This window comes from Podarcis pityusensis (genome assembly GCF_964106645.2).
Source record: "Podarcis pityusensis genome assembly, chromosome: 1".
Classification (NCBI taxonomy): domain Eukaryota; kingdom Metazoa; phylum Chordata; class Lepidosauria; order Squamata; family Lacertidae; genus Podarcis; species Podarcis pityusensis.
In genome coordinates this window covers 127907518-127923666 of record NC_138028.1, presented here as the reverse complement: position 1 = coordinate 127923666, position 16149 = coordinate 127907518, and the positions used below count along the sequence as shown (strand labels likewise).

General features: G+C 41.1%; 1 protein-coding gene across 2 annotated transcripts in view; it reads right to left on the bottom strand.

Moving 5' to 3' along the window:
- Positions 1-7736: 7736 nt before the first annotated feature.
- Positions 7737-16149, bottom strand: part of SPATS2L (spermatogenesis associated serine rich 2 like) — a 63579-nt gene continuing 55166 nt past the window's right edge. The window contains exons 10-13 of one of the 2 annotated variants that reach the window (XM_081017304.1): positions 14372-14474; positions 13366-13592; positions 10286-10712; positions 7737-8327 (exon numbers count right to left, since the gene is read on the bottom strand). In XM_081017304.1, the coding sequence (XP_080873430.1) occupies positions 10314-10712; positions 13366-13592; positions 14372-14474 (729 nt within the window). In that variant the 3' untranslated portion in view covers positions 7737-8327; positions 10286-10313. Of the gene's footprint in view, positions 8328-9306; positions 10713-13365; positions 13593-14371; positions 14475-16149 lie in introns of those variants that run through there. The other variant, XM_081017305.1, reaches the window with a different exon arrangement.

Below are 16149 nucleotides of genomic sequence, written 5' to 3'. Positions count from 1 at the left end.
GATTGTGCCAGGCTTTGTGTACACTTCATCCCTTTTTTTCTAAACCCCCAATTTTCCCATTCCATATAATTTTTGTGTGACTTATTCTGCATCTCTTTCCATTTTGTGTAACTTATTCTACTTCTGCTCCTCCTGAACAGCATCAAGGGCCTACAGAGGTCAGTAAAAACTCTGTGTCCCCCCCCGGAATTTTGTACTCCGCAATTCTTCTAGTTTCTCAGCAGGCATTGTCCACATGTTTTCAAGCGCATCTTTGTAGCTGTTTGGGCTATATGGCATACCTTATAATCTGCACCAACGGGATCTTTCAGTAGACCTTGAAAATTAGGCTACATTTTGAGAACGAGCCTTGAGCTTGCAAACTGTCCCCCTTCTTTGGCACAACTAAGAGGAGACTGGAAACTCTCTGCTTGTATGTGAGTGTCTTTTGAACTGTAGCTAATGTTAGCTAGGCTTGGTTGAAACATGCCAATTCCATAAACTTGGATTTGAAATTGGGTCCATAGTTACAATGAACTAGTGTGCCTGTGCTTGAAGAGCATGACTAGTTGTAGTTAATATAAAACAGAAGTGAGATTTTCAGAGTATAGTCATACCTCGAGTTGCGTTTGCTCCATGATATGTTTTTTCAGGTTGCGTCCTGCGGCGACACGGAAGTACCGGAAAGGGTTACTTCCGGGTTTCGCCGCTCGCGCATGCGCAGACGCGGGTTGTGTTCTGCTCTTGTTGCGAACGGGACTCCAGAACGGATCCCGTTCGCAACCAGAGGTACTACTGTATTTAGGCATGTGTCAGAAGAGGAAGAAGGAATGCGTCGGCCCAGGGCTTGGTGTAGCTTGTATTTGTAATACTAAGTTATGACCAATGTTTTGGTGTAGATTAGGAGCTCAGAGCTATGAACCATGGTGTCTGGTTTGTTTTTTTTTTTTTTTAAAGCAATTTATTAAATTTTACAATAAAAATAGACATGATAAACCATGTAACATCGATCTTAACATATTTTCACATTTTCTTTGGACTTCCTCACACCTCCCGCTCCCATTTTCATCGTTAAAACATTTTGTCAGCAATTTATCATCTTGTTTAAATTCTTATATCCCTTCTATATTTCATAATCATATAATTCTCAAAAGGAGCTAATTTTTCACATTCTTACTTATTTTCTTAAAAAAGCTTCTAAATTTAGTGGTGCTCAGTTGTTTTAGTCTAGCATCTTATTTAGCATTCACTCAAATTACAATACTTTTGTAAATAGTTCTTAAATTTCTTCCAGTCCTCCTCAATCCTCTCTTCTCCCAGGTCACGGATTCTGCCGGTCATTTCAGCCAGTTCCATGTAGTCTATCAGTTGTATCTGCCATTCTTCCAGTGTGGGTAGATCTTGGGTTTTCCAGTGTTTTGCGAGAAGTATCCTTGCTGCTGTTGTTGCATACATACAGAATGTCTGGTCCTTCTTTGCCACCCCTTGGCCGACAATACCCAAAAGGAAAGCCTCTGGTTTCTTAGTGAAGGTATATTTAAATACCTTTTTCAGTTCATTATAGATCATTTCCCAGAACGCCTTCACTTTAGGGCAAGTCCACCAGAGGTGGAAGAACGTTCCCTCACACTCTTTGCATTTCCAACACTTATTATCAGACAGGTGGTAAATTTTGGCAAGTTTGACTGGGGTCATATACCATCTATAAATCATTTTCATTACATTTTCTTTCAGAGCGTTACATGCAGTAAATTTCAATCCATTGTTCCACAACCTCTCCCAGTCCTCAAACATGATATTATGCCCAATGTCCTGTGCCCACCTGTGCAAGTTATACATCCTTGAAAGTACCTTAATCTTTGGTTCTAACAATTCTGTTTCTAGTTTCGATTTCTCCACCTGGAACCCTAATTTCTTATCATTTTTAAAAACTTCTTTGATCTGAGCGTAATGTAACCAGTCTCGCACTTTGTCTTTCATTTTCTCTAGACTCTGCAATTTCCATTTGTCTCCATCCTTTTCTAATATTTCCCAATATTTTGGCCATTTAGCCTCCATATTGGGTCTTTTTCGGGCCTTGGCTTCCAAAGGTGAAAGCCACCTTGGTGTTTTATTTTCCAGCAAGTCTTTATATTTTGACCAGACATTAAACAATGATTTTCTGACAATATGGTTCTTAAAGGCCTTATTTGCTTTAACCTTGTCATACCATAAATATGCATGCCATCCAAAGGTATTGTTAAACCCCTCCAAATCCAGCACATCAGTGTCTTCAAGAAGTAGCCAGTCTTTTAGCCAGCAGAACGCTGCGGCTTCGTAATACAACTTTAAGTCTGGCAGGGCAAAGCCCCCTCTTTGTTTTGCATCGGTTAATATCTTAAACTTAATTCTGGGCTTTTTGCCCTGCCAGACAAACTTGGAAATGTCTCTCTGCCACTTCTGAAAGCACTCCATTTTGTCCAAAACCTGAAGTGTTTGAAATAAAAACAGCATCCTTGGCAATACATTCATCTTAATAGCAGCAATTCGGCCTAACAAAGAAAGTTTCAATTTTGTCCAACTATCTAGGTCTCTCTTAATTTCTGTCCAACATTTTTCATAGTTGTCCTTAAATAGACCTAGATTTTTTGCTGTTATGTTTACCCCTAGGTATTTCACTTTTTTCACCACATTAAGTTCCATCTCATTCTGAAACCGTTCTGACTCTGTATTAGTCAAGTTTTTCCCCAAAACCTTAGTTTTCTGTTTATTTAATTTAAATCCAGCCACCCGACCAAAGTCATTAATCAGTTGTAATACTCTTTTCGTACTGGGCTCTGGCTTCTGCAAGGTCAAAACCAGGTCATCTGCAAAAGCTTTTAATTTATATTGTTTCTGACCGACCTGAATTCCTTCCACCAACTGATCCCTTCTAATCATGTTCAATAGCACTTCCAGAACCGAAATAAATAACAAAGGGGAAATAGGGCAACCTTGTCGTGTCCCTTTTTCAATTTTAAACTCTTCCGTAACCACATTATTAACTATCAGTTTAGCTTTCTGTTCTGAATATATCGCCTCAATCCCATTTTCAAAGCCCCGTCCCACTCCCATCTCTTTTAAATTTCCCATCATAAATTTCCAGGAGATATTGTCAAAGGCCTTCTCCGCATCTATAAAAATTAAAACTGCTTTTGTATTTATATCTGTTTGCAGAAGTTCCAAAATGTCAATAATGTTCCTTGTATTAGCAAACAGATGTCTTCCTGGGAGAAAGCCAGCCTGGTCCTTATGAATTACTTCATTTAAAACTTTTTTAAGTCTATTTGCCAAAATGTCTGCAAATATTTTGTAATCCACATTTAAGAGAGAGATGGGACGGTAGTTCTTAAGTTGTGTCTTTTCAGCTTCCGACTTTGGTATTAATGTGATAAATGCTTCCTTCCACGACTCCGGTGCCCTCCTCCCCTCCATAATTTCATTGCTGACCTCCATCAAAGGTTGTATCAAATAGTCTTTCAATGTCTTATAGTACTTGGAGGTCAGCCCATCTGGTCCTGGAGATTTGCCAAGTTGCATGTTCTGGATAGCTTGTTCGATCTCCTGTCGTGTTATTTTAGAATTCAGGATTGTCCTATTTTCTTGTGACAATTTAGATAATCCGTTTTTTGCCAAAAATTGTTTAATCTCAACATCATCTTGCGGCCCTTGGGTGTATAATTTTTTGAAGTATCTCTGGAAACACTTTCTAATGTCCACCGGATTCTGGATGTTTTTTCCATCAACCTCTAAGTTTGTAACAGTGTTTAATCTTTGTCTTCTCTTCAACTGCCAAGCTAGCAGTTTTCCACATTTATTCGCCGACTCAAACGTTTTTTGTTTCATTAATTTAACCTTCCATTCAATTTCCTGATTTATCAGCTTAGAATATTGTGTTTGATAAAGTTTAATTTCTCTCAGAGTTGGCTGTGACTTCGGATTCACTCTTAATTTCTTCTCTAATTCTTTTATTTTATCCAAGATCTTATCTTTTTTCTCATTATGTGTTCTTTTCTTCACTGCATTCTGTTGTATCAAGAATCCCCTCATTACAGCTTTGCTTGCGTCCCAGATTATTCTTTTTTCCACCATATTATTCATGTTTATCTCAAAATAGTCCTTCAAAACTTTTTGGGCCTTCTTGGTAATTTCCTGATCTCTAAACAAATTGTCATTCATCTTCCATCTAAAGGATCCAGTTGGTAATAGTGTCATATCCATCTTTACTGCATTGTGGTCAGAGCAGGTCTTTGGGCAGATTTCCACTTTTCTAACCTTAGGTGCCAGGCCTCTAGAAATCCATATTTGGTCGATTCTTGTCCAGGTCAGTTGGGCTTCAGAAAAGAATGTTCCCTCTCTTCCTAGTGGGTTCTTTGTCCTCCAAATGTCAATCAAGTCCATATTGTCAGTCATTTCAAAAAAGGTTTTAGGTAGTCTGCCGTCTTTTGTAACATTTTGACTTTGTGACTTGTCCATGTTAGTTGATACGACCCCGTTCATATCTCCCATCATTATGATGTTGTTGTAGTCTAGATAATCCAGCATTGTCTCCTGCAACTTCTTGTAAAATTCCGATTTCCCTTCATTAGGTGCATAAATTCCTAATATCAGCAGTTTCTCTCCTTGATATTGTATCTCAATGGCCAAGATTCTTCCATGTTCATCTTTAAATAGGAATTTAGGTGACAGGCTCTCTTTTGCATATATCACTACGCCTCTCTTCTTAACTTTGTCCGAAGATACAAATTCCTGGCCCAATCTTTTATTTATTAACACTTTTCTGTGGAGCCTCGTCACATGTGTTTCTTGTAAACAAATAATGTCCAATTGTTCTTTTTTTAATATATGAAATATTTTCTTCCTTTTTTCCGGAATGTTACAGCCATTAATATTCCAGCTCAACAGTTGCAGAGACATCCTGAATTGTCTGGTTATTTTTCAAGGGGTGGTATCTTCTCAGGGACTTCAGGTTCCACAGATGCTGATGTTGGTATTGGCGTTGCCTCAGGCCCAGAAGGTAGTTCAATTCTTTTTTGAAGGTCCTCTCCGTGTGTAGACAGGAATTTGTCTCTCTCTTCCAGTGTTCTAACTTTAACCTTTCTCCCTCTAAAGGTAAAAGATAATCCTTGAGGAAATTCCCACCTAAATGGAATTGCGTTGCTCCTTAGTAGTTTAACAAGTTCAGAATAGGCGGTTCTAAGGTCAAGCAGTAGTCTTGGGATATCTTTATAAATTTCAATTCTTCTATCCAACACCTCCAGTGATTTTACAAAGTGTAGTCCCAGAATCTTATCCCTTTCCTCCTTTGATCTCAATGTTATCAAACAGTCTCTGGGCCTCTCCTTCTTTATGAATCTTCCAAGTCTGAAAGCTGACACAATTTTAAAGTCCTTTTCTTCCAAGTTCCAGAACTTGGAGAATTCTTTAGTCAAAAACTCAGTTAGATTTCCTTCTTCTGCCTCTTGTAGTGATCTAATCCTTAAGTTATTCTCACGGTTTCGCAGTTCTATCATCGAGAGATAAATCTGGTGTTCCCCAACTTGTTTAGTGAGTGGTCTTACCTCTTGCTCTAAATTTTCAAATCTTTGTCTGGTGTCCTCAGTCAATTTCCGATTTTCTGCTGAGGCCTCCGTTAGCTGTCCAATTGCTTGTGCATTCTGTGTCACTTGTGTGGTTAATTTATTTAAACATTCTATATTTTTATCAATCTTTGCTGATTGGGCATCTGCTTTCTTGTCCAAAGCTTCCAATTTTTCAAAGATTTTATCTAATATAGAAGCAGATGCTCCTGAGGCCATATCTTCCAATTGTAACTGCTCTGCTTCGCCCTCACCCTCCACTTCTGAGGGCAAAGCAGGCACAGATGATCTGCGTGTCTGTAAGGCTGAGGTTAGAGTTGTTAGAGTTGTTTGTTTAGCTCTCCCTCTTTTTCTTGTGCCACTCATTCCAACGTTATCTGTCAGTCAAGGTCACACTGAGTTGTTCCCATGGGAATGGAAAGGTCCAGAGCAAGCAAACAGCAAGGGAATCGAAAGTAAAAAGTGTATGTAAAATCACTGTTATAATCCAATCCTCTAGAGGGAGCTTAATCTATCTTTCAGAGTCTAAATTGATGTCCAAGAACCTTCAGATACAAATACTTAGCAGAGTTTATAAATGATTGCCTTGTTGCAGACAGTGCTTATTTATCTCCAAAAAGAATGTTTCAAATTTAAAAGGTATCAATATCCTCAGATTGTTTCCAGTTCCAATATACAGTATCCAAATCTGCAGTACTGACAGCTCCCTTAGTACTCAGGCAGCTCCTGACTCTGGGTTTCACTTTTAAATTTGTAATCCAATAAGAGGAGGAAAGTCAAGTACAAATAGAAATCCCAAATCTTTAACTTGAAGTCTTTACTTTAAAATGCAAGTTCAAATAGATGCTTAGATCTGTAAGACTTAGAGTCTCTTTCTTTCAGCCTCCACTCCTCCAGCTGATTGCTTTTTTTCAAGTTCAATGGCTGCGGAAGACGGACTTCCTGCTTCCACGTCTCTCCGCTCACAGCCAAGTTCAAGCCAATTTAAGTTTCCCTTTTAAAGTCTCAAATTTCGAGTGATTCAGTCTTTTACTCACAAATTAGTTGCTTTTTCATCCGGATCCATAATTTGGCAGGAAAAGGGATCAGCGCTCACCGACAGCAGCAGCGCGGCTTCGCTCCTCAGGCTGCGAAACAGCTCACAGCGCCGCAACCCCCCTCCGTGCTCCGGAGCCCCTTACGGGGTTCCTTCTGCACTTGGAGGGTCGCTCTAGGCGCCCACCGAGCCTCAAGACCCCAGGCTCTTGCCGCCTGGGGTTTTCCGATGTGGGTCTCCGCTTCGCCGTAGCGGACGACCCGTTGCCTGCGGAGCCTCCTCTCCCGTTCAGAAGAGGACCGCCATTGCCGTTCGCGCCGCCCCCGGAAGTCCATGGTGTCTGGTTTGAATTCCCACTCTTCTCTCATCCTTAGTACTCCACCTGCGATACGGGGATAATAATGTAGCCATTCCTTGCAAGTTCAACGTGTAAAGATTATTGACAAATCAGAAGCTGCTACATTATTAAAATCAACTTGAAGTTTTGTGCCATGCATTCTGGTTTGAAATCAGTGCATTCCATCAGATGAGAGCATGCCTGCTGGATTATTTTATTTTATTTTAAAAAAATCTGTGTTAAGAAAACTCTTGTCTACAGTAGCAGGAGAAATCAACTTTCACAAATTGGAAAATGCTGAACCCTGGCAATGTGATGAATGTGATTCAATTTTTATTGAGCCATTAACTTGACTGAGAGTAGCTCATCAGTCTTCTAGTGCTTAGTGTTTGATTTGAATTGAGTGCTCTGACCTCATTTGGAACATTAAAATCCGTTTTAAATGGATCTTATTAATGATAATACTTTTGTCAATGACGACACAAGAAACATGTTTCTGCAAAGCTTGGTAAAAAAAAAAACTTTACAAAAGTGATAAACTTATGTTAACTAAAAGAGATCATTAACTAAAAGAAATCAAGAGTTGTAGAACAAAGCTTTGTCCTTTGTTTTATTTATTAAATTTATTGCCTTTCCTCCCCAAAGAACTTTTAGGCCTGCTAATATATTGGGTGGGCTGTGTTCTTTCCACTATAATACTTTTATAAGTACTGCTACATTTCATATAATCTATAATATGACTTTAGTTAATGATTATTTATTACAAAAGTGCATTCTGAGCCTAAAATGACATTTTAAAAAATACCGTTTATACCTAGAGGTGGCAGTAGAGCTGGATAGGTAAGGAAAAAAACCACAGGATACCCAGTCAAAGTTGACTTCTCTTTCTAGTCTCTTATATGAGAAACACTGTAGAGTAATCCTGCCCCCCCACTTGAGAGGATGGCAATACAAGGAGTCCAGATGTAAAATTCAGTATGACAAAATCATTTGCATGTGACAGAGCATGGGTTAGTCAGCCTGTTAACTGTCCTTAGGAGATGCCGTTCATATGGCTTTCATTAAAATAGCTGTAGGGTGGAATGTGATAACGAATGATAATTTCATATGACAAGCACATGATTGTTTTAGAATCCATAGCATGACTTTTTTAACAGTGAATCTGGGGAGATGAAAAGCTGTCATAAATTAAGTGAAAACATAATGTTAAGAATTTGTCGGATTCTCCAAAGGGAGGGAATGTGGGGGTGTCTTTATTGAATCTTTCCTGCTTGCCATTTTGGACTTACCCCCTGACTATCATTTGGAACTTGGAAGGGTCAGTAGATCTCCTCTTCCTAAGCAAGGCCATTTGCTTCCCAACCAAGGAAGACATTCCCTGTCATGCAAGGCAGAAAAAGAATAACACTCAGATTTTATTTCCAGATCTAATAAAAGTGGTTGATTGATGACAAGACTTTTCAGGAGTTTGTCAAATGGCATGCGCTCAGTACTTCCATGGTACTTCCCAGTGCCGTAGCGTGGGTTGTCAGCACCTGGGGCAAGGCAAGTAATTTGCGCTCCCTAACCCGTGGATTTTAGCACTCGAGTCTCTTCCACTAGATTAGCGTGCCCCCCCTCAGATGTTGCGCCCGGTGCGGCCAGCCCCCCCTGCACCCCCCACGCTACGCCACTGGTACTTCCAGTCTCTTGACACATGGACCAATGATGGCAGAGCATTTCTCAGCAAGCTTGGATCCACTACAGCCATAGCCGACGAAGAACACTGCAGCATGTTGAATTTCCTCTAATTGGTGACTGCTCATTATTAACTTCATGACTACAGTGTTCCACCCCTGTCTCCTTCCATTACCACTTGCTGTCTTTATGGCAAGTTGTTGCTGGCTTATTTTTTCAGTGATTGTGATAAAGCTTGGGTGAGTATGTTACTCCAACAAATGGAGGCAGATGTAGAAGCTTAAAAAAAGGAAAACGGAAATTGCCTTCATTTCAGAGGCTCATGTTCCAAAGGTGGGTGCAGAATAGTGCAATACCTTTTCTAGTGACTGTACCTCCTCTCCCTGCTCCACCCCCCCAAAAAAATATTCTCAGCTGAATGAAGAGGATTTAGGGAAGAAGAGGAATCTCACTTTGCATTAGGATTTTAAGAGGTAAAAAGCAGGACGACTTGGGAAGGAAGCATGGAAAGCTACAAAAACTAACTGGTTACTAATGCAGGCCAACATTTGTGGACCCCTGTCATCGAACAGTGAGCCTGACATCTTCCTTTTCATCATTAGGAATGACTGATTTGGGGAAAAGGTAATAAGGTAACAACAGAATCCAGATGGTTTGTTGTTGCAAAATAAAACACTGCATTTTGTAAAATTGTTTTGTTTTGTTTTTTAATAAAAAGGGGAATAATTTTTCTGAAGTACAGTCTTGGGCTATTTAAAGCTGTAAGCTTGTTTTAAAATATAAGCCTGGGATTTTGCATGTGCTCAGCTATGATATACATGGTATCCTGTCAGATTTGCAAGACACACAGGCCATAATTCAACAATCAATTGTATAGGATGAAACCCAAAGAAATCAAGTGCATTCAACTCCGTACAGGTTTGTGGCCAATAGTGCTTAAATAAGGAAGGGATGTCTACAGCGATGAACAAGAAAATAAAAAGAATCTCAGACTGAAACATGTCTGATTTTTAGCCTGCAAAGATAATTGAAAAGGATTTAAGAAGCTGGAAAACTTACTCTTACTTTTTCAGTTCAAAATTTATATCTTACCCAATCTTGTACAAGTGGCACAGCACAGAAAAATATTAATATGCCGTTTGTTAGCTAGTATTTGGGACTCATCTTGACAATCATTCAGGCTATAAAAACTCAGTTACATCAAACTGAACCATGAGGTTCGTTCTGCACAAACAATTTGGGGTCCATATAAAATGGAAATAGTTAAGACCAATTTTATATGAACACAAGTATCTTGTTTGCAGACCAACAATAGGAATGCCAGGATTACCCCAATACCAACCTTTTGGACAGTAACAAACACATTATCTATATTGACATCCTCCTGCCATTTATTTTTAACAACAATTTCATTGTTTTACTAGGCACTGGCTAGCTAAAAGCTGCATTGTTATGAGAAAAAACAATATCGAGTATATTGAGCAAAGCCTTTATAGTATGAAATGAGATATGGCAGATTACTGTGGTTTAGAAAACCCCCAGTAAGTTTGGTTTACCACAATTGTAGTATTCTACACAAGCTTTTTTTTGTGTGTGTACAGTATTTGGAATAAAAAGAAAGCACCTTTAGTGAGAAACTTAAATATGAAAATGCATTACATTTGCTAGTCGTCTGTCTTTCCAGTCCTCATGCCACCAGTGTCACAGCTGGCACTGAAAGGACAGGGGCCTCTGTGGAGGTTTCTATTCTTGCAGGACGTAAATTGCACTGAGAAACCCTTGTAATATTGCTACATAAAGGCTTGGGCTCTGTGGGGCCTGGCACAGGATGCTTTCGTCTTGTTTTCTCTGGATATGTTAGAGTTTCCATGCTTTTTGCTGCTGCAGAATGATCTTGGGTTTTAAAAGTGCCTTTGTTTTTTGACCGGAAACTATTATGGTGCTGTCTTCTGTATTCCTGTCGGGAGCTGCCTTTCGTGCTGTTCTGATCTGACTCGTTAATGGCACTTGGAGACTTAAGCGGTCCATTGAGCCGAATTCCATGATACTGCGTGTGAAATCTCCGCCTGTGGCTAGAAGCTGCATTCTGTCAAGGAACAAAAGGAAGGGTTATGGCAATGGTGGATTTTGGGCTCTCAAGCTCCAGCGATGCCCTGTGCAATGCTAAAATATGGCGTGCGGTTCCCCCTCCTCCTTGTGCTCCATTCTACAGCAATGTTGTGGCGCCCCCTGCAGCACGGACACACCAGTTGCGCTTTTTAAAAACGTCTCTGCCAGTGGATGTGATTGCATCTTTCCTGTGGCCATTTTTGGTGAAAGCTGAATAGAAGCATTCTCATTATACCTGTATACCTGTAGGAGCATCTCTACCCCCATCGTTCAGCCCGGACACAGAGAGCCAGCTCCAAGGGCCTTCTGGCGGTTCCCTCCCTGTGAGAACTGAGGTTACAGGGAAGCAGGCAGAGGGCCTTCTCGGTAGTGGCGCCAGCCCTGTGGAACGCCCTCCCATCAGATGTCAAGGAAATAAACAACTATCTGACTTTTAGAAGACACCTGAAGGCAGCCCGGTTTAGGGAAGTTTTTTATGTCTGATCTTTTATCGTGTTTTTAATATTTTTTAATATTCAGCCAGATGGGCAGGGTATAAATAATAAATTATTATTATTAATAATATTATTACACCTCCACGCATACTTATTAAACATAAAGTTTGGGATCAAGACCATTGCTGGCCACTGTGGCCTGTGTGCAATTAAACATGGGCAGGCTGGAAGAAGAGCACTGTGGTGTTTGGGTGTCTGACGCTTTCTTGCTGCCCCCACATCCAAACAAAGAGGAGATTGGAGAACAACAAAGGAGACACTGCAGGAGACACTCAGAGAGGACAGGAATGTTATTGGCAGAACCAAGAAGGAGGGATACCTGAGATTCAGTTGGTGAGTTGTGGCAAGAAGGGAATAAGGAGTTCCTAAGGAGGCCTGAGAAATAGTGTGAAAGCCTCTTCATTGTGTGCTTATAGTGTGCTTATAATTTTCTGGAGGACCTATTTGTTGAGCTGACTACTAGACCATGTTGAAAGGGATAAAGAGCTGCCATGCCTTCTCCAAAGTGTTTGGTTAGTGCTTTCCTATTCACCATGAACCATATCTTCCCAGGTACTTTTGACCGTGGAACAACAACAGCAATGACAACAACAACATTACAAGGTCCTTTCTCTGAAATAATCAAGAGTACAATTTGCAATCTTAAAAAGCAGAGACATCACCTTGCCAACAAAGGTCCGTATAGTAAAAGCTATGGTTTTCCCAGTAGTGATGTATGGAAGTGAGAGCTGGACCATAAAGAAGGCTGATCGCCGAAGAATTGATGCTTTTGAATTATGGTGCTGGAGGAGACTCTTGAGAGTCGCATGTACTGCAAGAAGATCGAACCGATCCATTCTTCAGGAAATCAGCCCTGAGTGCTCACTGGAAGGACAGATCCTGAAGCTGAGGCTCCAATACTTTGGCCACCTCATGAGAAGAGAAGACTCCCTGGAAAAGACCCTGATGTTGGGAAAGACGGAGGGCACAAGGAGAAGGGGATGACAGAGGATGAGATGGATGGACAGTGTTCTCGAAGCTACCAGCATGAGTTTGACCAAACTGCGGGAGGCAGTGGAAGACAGAAGTGCCTGGCGTGCTCTGGTCCATGGGGTCACGAAGAGTCGGACACGACTAAACAACAACAATTTGCAAAACCAAATCAAATTAATTCTAGTCAGTGTTGTGCTGCAGGAACAGAAGGAGGGTGTTTCTAGGTAAGGTAAAAATAAAAAAGGTAAAGGACCCCTGGATGGTTAAGTCCAGTCAAAGGCGACAATGGGGTTGCAGTGCTCATCTCACTTTCAGGGCAAGGGAGCCAGCATTTGTCCACGGACAGCTTCCAGGTCATGTGGCCAGCATGACTAAACTGCTTCTGGCACAATGGAACACCATGATGGAAACCAGAGGGCACGGAAATGCAGGGATTCGAACCACTGACCTTCTGATCAGCAAGCCCAAGAGACTCAGTGGTTTAGACCACAGCGCCACCCACATCCCTGTTGTTGAGAAACTGTGTACGTGCAGCTACTCACACAGAGTCAATTAAGGTCTGGCAGACAGCCAGAAGGCAATCTGAAGGAGTTAGTCTGCCTGGTGATAATAGAGACATGGAGACTGCTCCCTGATTGGTCAAGCTCTCTCAAAGGAGTGATAAGTAATGGCCTACTAACTGGTAGTTCAGAGTTTGGAGTTCGTGAGTTCAGAGTTCTGTGTCAGTATAGGAGTTGTGAGTCGTGTCAGAGAGAGCTAGCATAAGATCCATGTTCTGTTCCTGTGAATAGTCCACTGTATATAATAAACACCTAACTACAAGTTCCTGGTTCCTGCTTCGTCTATCCTGTCTGCAGCCAAGTTGCCAATTGCTTCCGTGGATTCTGCGTGTACTCTGCTAGGTCTGGCTAAGGTCCTGCAACTAGTCAGAAAGTTGCGAAAAACCAAATAGGTTTTACCAATACCTGTTTCTGCCCAGTGCAGTACTGATAATGTGAAAGTAGGAGATAGCTTGATATTACTGAGTTTCTGATTCCAGGGAAGCTAAGGGCAGTGGATAATAAATTACAAACTTTGAGAAACGCTTTGGTCTTTTCTTAAAACAAAATCAAGATACAAGATATTGGTAGGGACTGAAAGCCGCTATTATTTTCTGTACCTTACCTGTTTGTTTGTTGAAATGGTCTGAGGAGAGGAATCTGTGGTGTTTGTGCTAACTTGGCTGGAGACTTTAGGTGTTGCTGCTTTGCCATCAGGAGTCTTGGCACGAATTCGATTTGAAGATTTTTGGATGTATGTGCTTGGTATGGTGGTTGCTGTGCGCAAAGATGTCGACTGCAGCAGTGGGCCGGATGGTGTTCTTGAGGAATAATTGTTCTTTGGGTGAGAAACTACAAGAAAGAAAAATGCCCAACACTCACAATCACAAAAGAGAGCTTTTGGTTCCAAAATGGCAACAGATTAACTGAGGGCAGAAATGAGTCCGTTTTTTGTTGCTGTGTGCTGTGATTTGGCAACCAACAGTCATCAAAGATAATAAAAATAATATTCCGAGTAAAGTTTTGGATATGTTTAAATACAACACTTAAAACCATATTAACTGTGCTTTATCAATTCCAATTGGATACTTCAGCGCAGATATTATCATGGCCCACTTTTAAATGTTTTGTTTCTTAAATATAAGCCAAGTAAGTCAGATCTCAATCAATTTAGGGAATTTATTTCAGGAAAACACTAGTGAGTGACATCTGCTGGCCCTCGGACTTAATTTTTACCATATATTCCTCTGTTCAGTTTCATTTGGACTTAAATAAAAGTTCATATTCTTTTGGGTTATTTAGGCATGGTGTTTACCAGCCTCTGTAATAGGTACACTGCACAGAATAAAAGAACAGCTGGATTCCTTCAATCCTATTTTCAAATTATCCAATCCGTTTTAGAAGCAGTTCATCTGGTCCTTTTCTACCTTGCCAAGTGACCAGCCATCAAGGCAGAAGCTTGTGAATGCCTATTTTGCTCAAAGGTGGGATAGTTGAATGAGGAAAATATTATAGTGCACACAATACTTTGCCCACCTAGCTTCCCAAGAAGAAATGCAGTCAGAAAGGTACAAGCTGTACAAGGGAATCAACAATCTACACAAGGCTTTGTCAGAAGCACCATGACTTACGCTCTCCGCACTGCAGAATCTCAGTCTTCAGTTGTTCTATGTCACAGGAAAAGCGGGCAGATCTTCCCAATTCTTCATCATATTTACGTTCGCTTACAAAGTGCTGCAAGGTAGTGGGGGGGGGGATGACTTAAGTTATAAACTGCACCAGGTAATAAAGGAGATGTGAAAGAAGCCTGCCCAATACAAAATAATTTTAAAGCCTCATTTGCTGAATCTCAAGCCTTTTGGAGAGCAGCACACTCTAGTCTTAAAGCGTCGGGGTACATTTTAGGTTTTGTGAAATGTCCCCACACCTATGGATGCGTCACGAAAAGAAGAACACCCTTCCATCTCATGACCTGGGAAATGCTTTTCAGTTGTTAAAAGAAAAAAAAGTGGATTGAAGGCAGGGCCGGATTTAGGTTTGATGAGGCCCTAAGCTACTGAAGGTAATGGGGCCCTTTATATGTGATATTTTAGGGAGCAGGTGAGCAGGCGCGGCCCATTACTTACATCATAGGAGCCTGCACAACACAAAACACTGTTGCTGTATGTAGGTTTTATTTTATTTGTTTTTTATCTTATATTTTGGAAATGTACATTCAGATTTTATTCCCTTTAAATATTTTTGGGGCCCCCAAGAGAGTGGGGCCCTAAGCTATAGCTTGTTTAGCTTATACGTAAATCCGGGACTGATTGAAGGATGATCCTGTGCTCTAGCGCAGAGGAGGTTGAGCACAAACCTCAAAAGAATATCCAAAACTTTCGCAACACTGGGAGGGAAACTATGAATGGCGTTTTTTGTTGCTGCTCAACGCTAATGTATTCACAAGCAATGTCCAACGTCTGTGATGGTCATGCAATCCCACCCTACATGCCTTGTTTTGATTAGCACTCCATGCTCATACACACATCAAAATGTGTGCATCTCTCTATATCTATATCCATATCCACATCCACATACATTTCAATAGCCAGAGTAATAACAATGCTAACTCCAATAGGTAATCTGTAAACAGTAGCATAGGGATGCGGGTGGCGCTGTGGGTTAAACCACAGAGCCTAGGACTTGCCGATCAGAAGGTCGGCGGTTCGAAACCCCACGACGGGGTGAGCTCCCATTGCTCGGTCCCTGCTCCTGCCAACCTAGCAGTTCGAAAGCACGTCAAAGTGCAAGTAGATAAATAGGTACCGCTCCGGCGGGAAGGTAAACGGCGTTTCCGTGCGCTGCTCTGATTCGCCAGAAGCGGCTTAGTTATGCTGGCCACATGACCCAGAAGCTGTACGCCAGCTCCCTCGGCCAGTAAAGCGAGATGAGCACTGCAACCCCAGAGTTGGTCACGACTGGACCTAATGGTCAGGGGTCCCTTTACCTTTACCTAAACAGCAGCATAGATGCATAATTGGGGACAGATACATAATTGGGGACAGAGGCATAATCGAGGTAGGGAATGAAACAAAATGTTAAGAACTGCAGCAGAGTTACTACAGTACATGCATGGTTCAGGGAATATTTCTCTAAGGGCAAAAGACCAGAAGGAAGAGTTTAAATCTTGCTTTTACTGTCTCTGGGTTCAATAGAGACCAACCTTTTAATTTCATGACATTAAGTGAAATTCATGGATGCTTTAGATGAGTTCCCTGCATTGCAGGGGGTTGGACTTGACTCTTGGGAAGTCTATGATTCTATGGCCTACCTAGGAAGTCAGATCTGCACTTTGTTTTGAAAAAAACCCCAACCCTGTATTTGAGGAATGAATTATTGTGTGTCTGGTTCGTACGCTACAGGAAAGGAG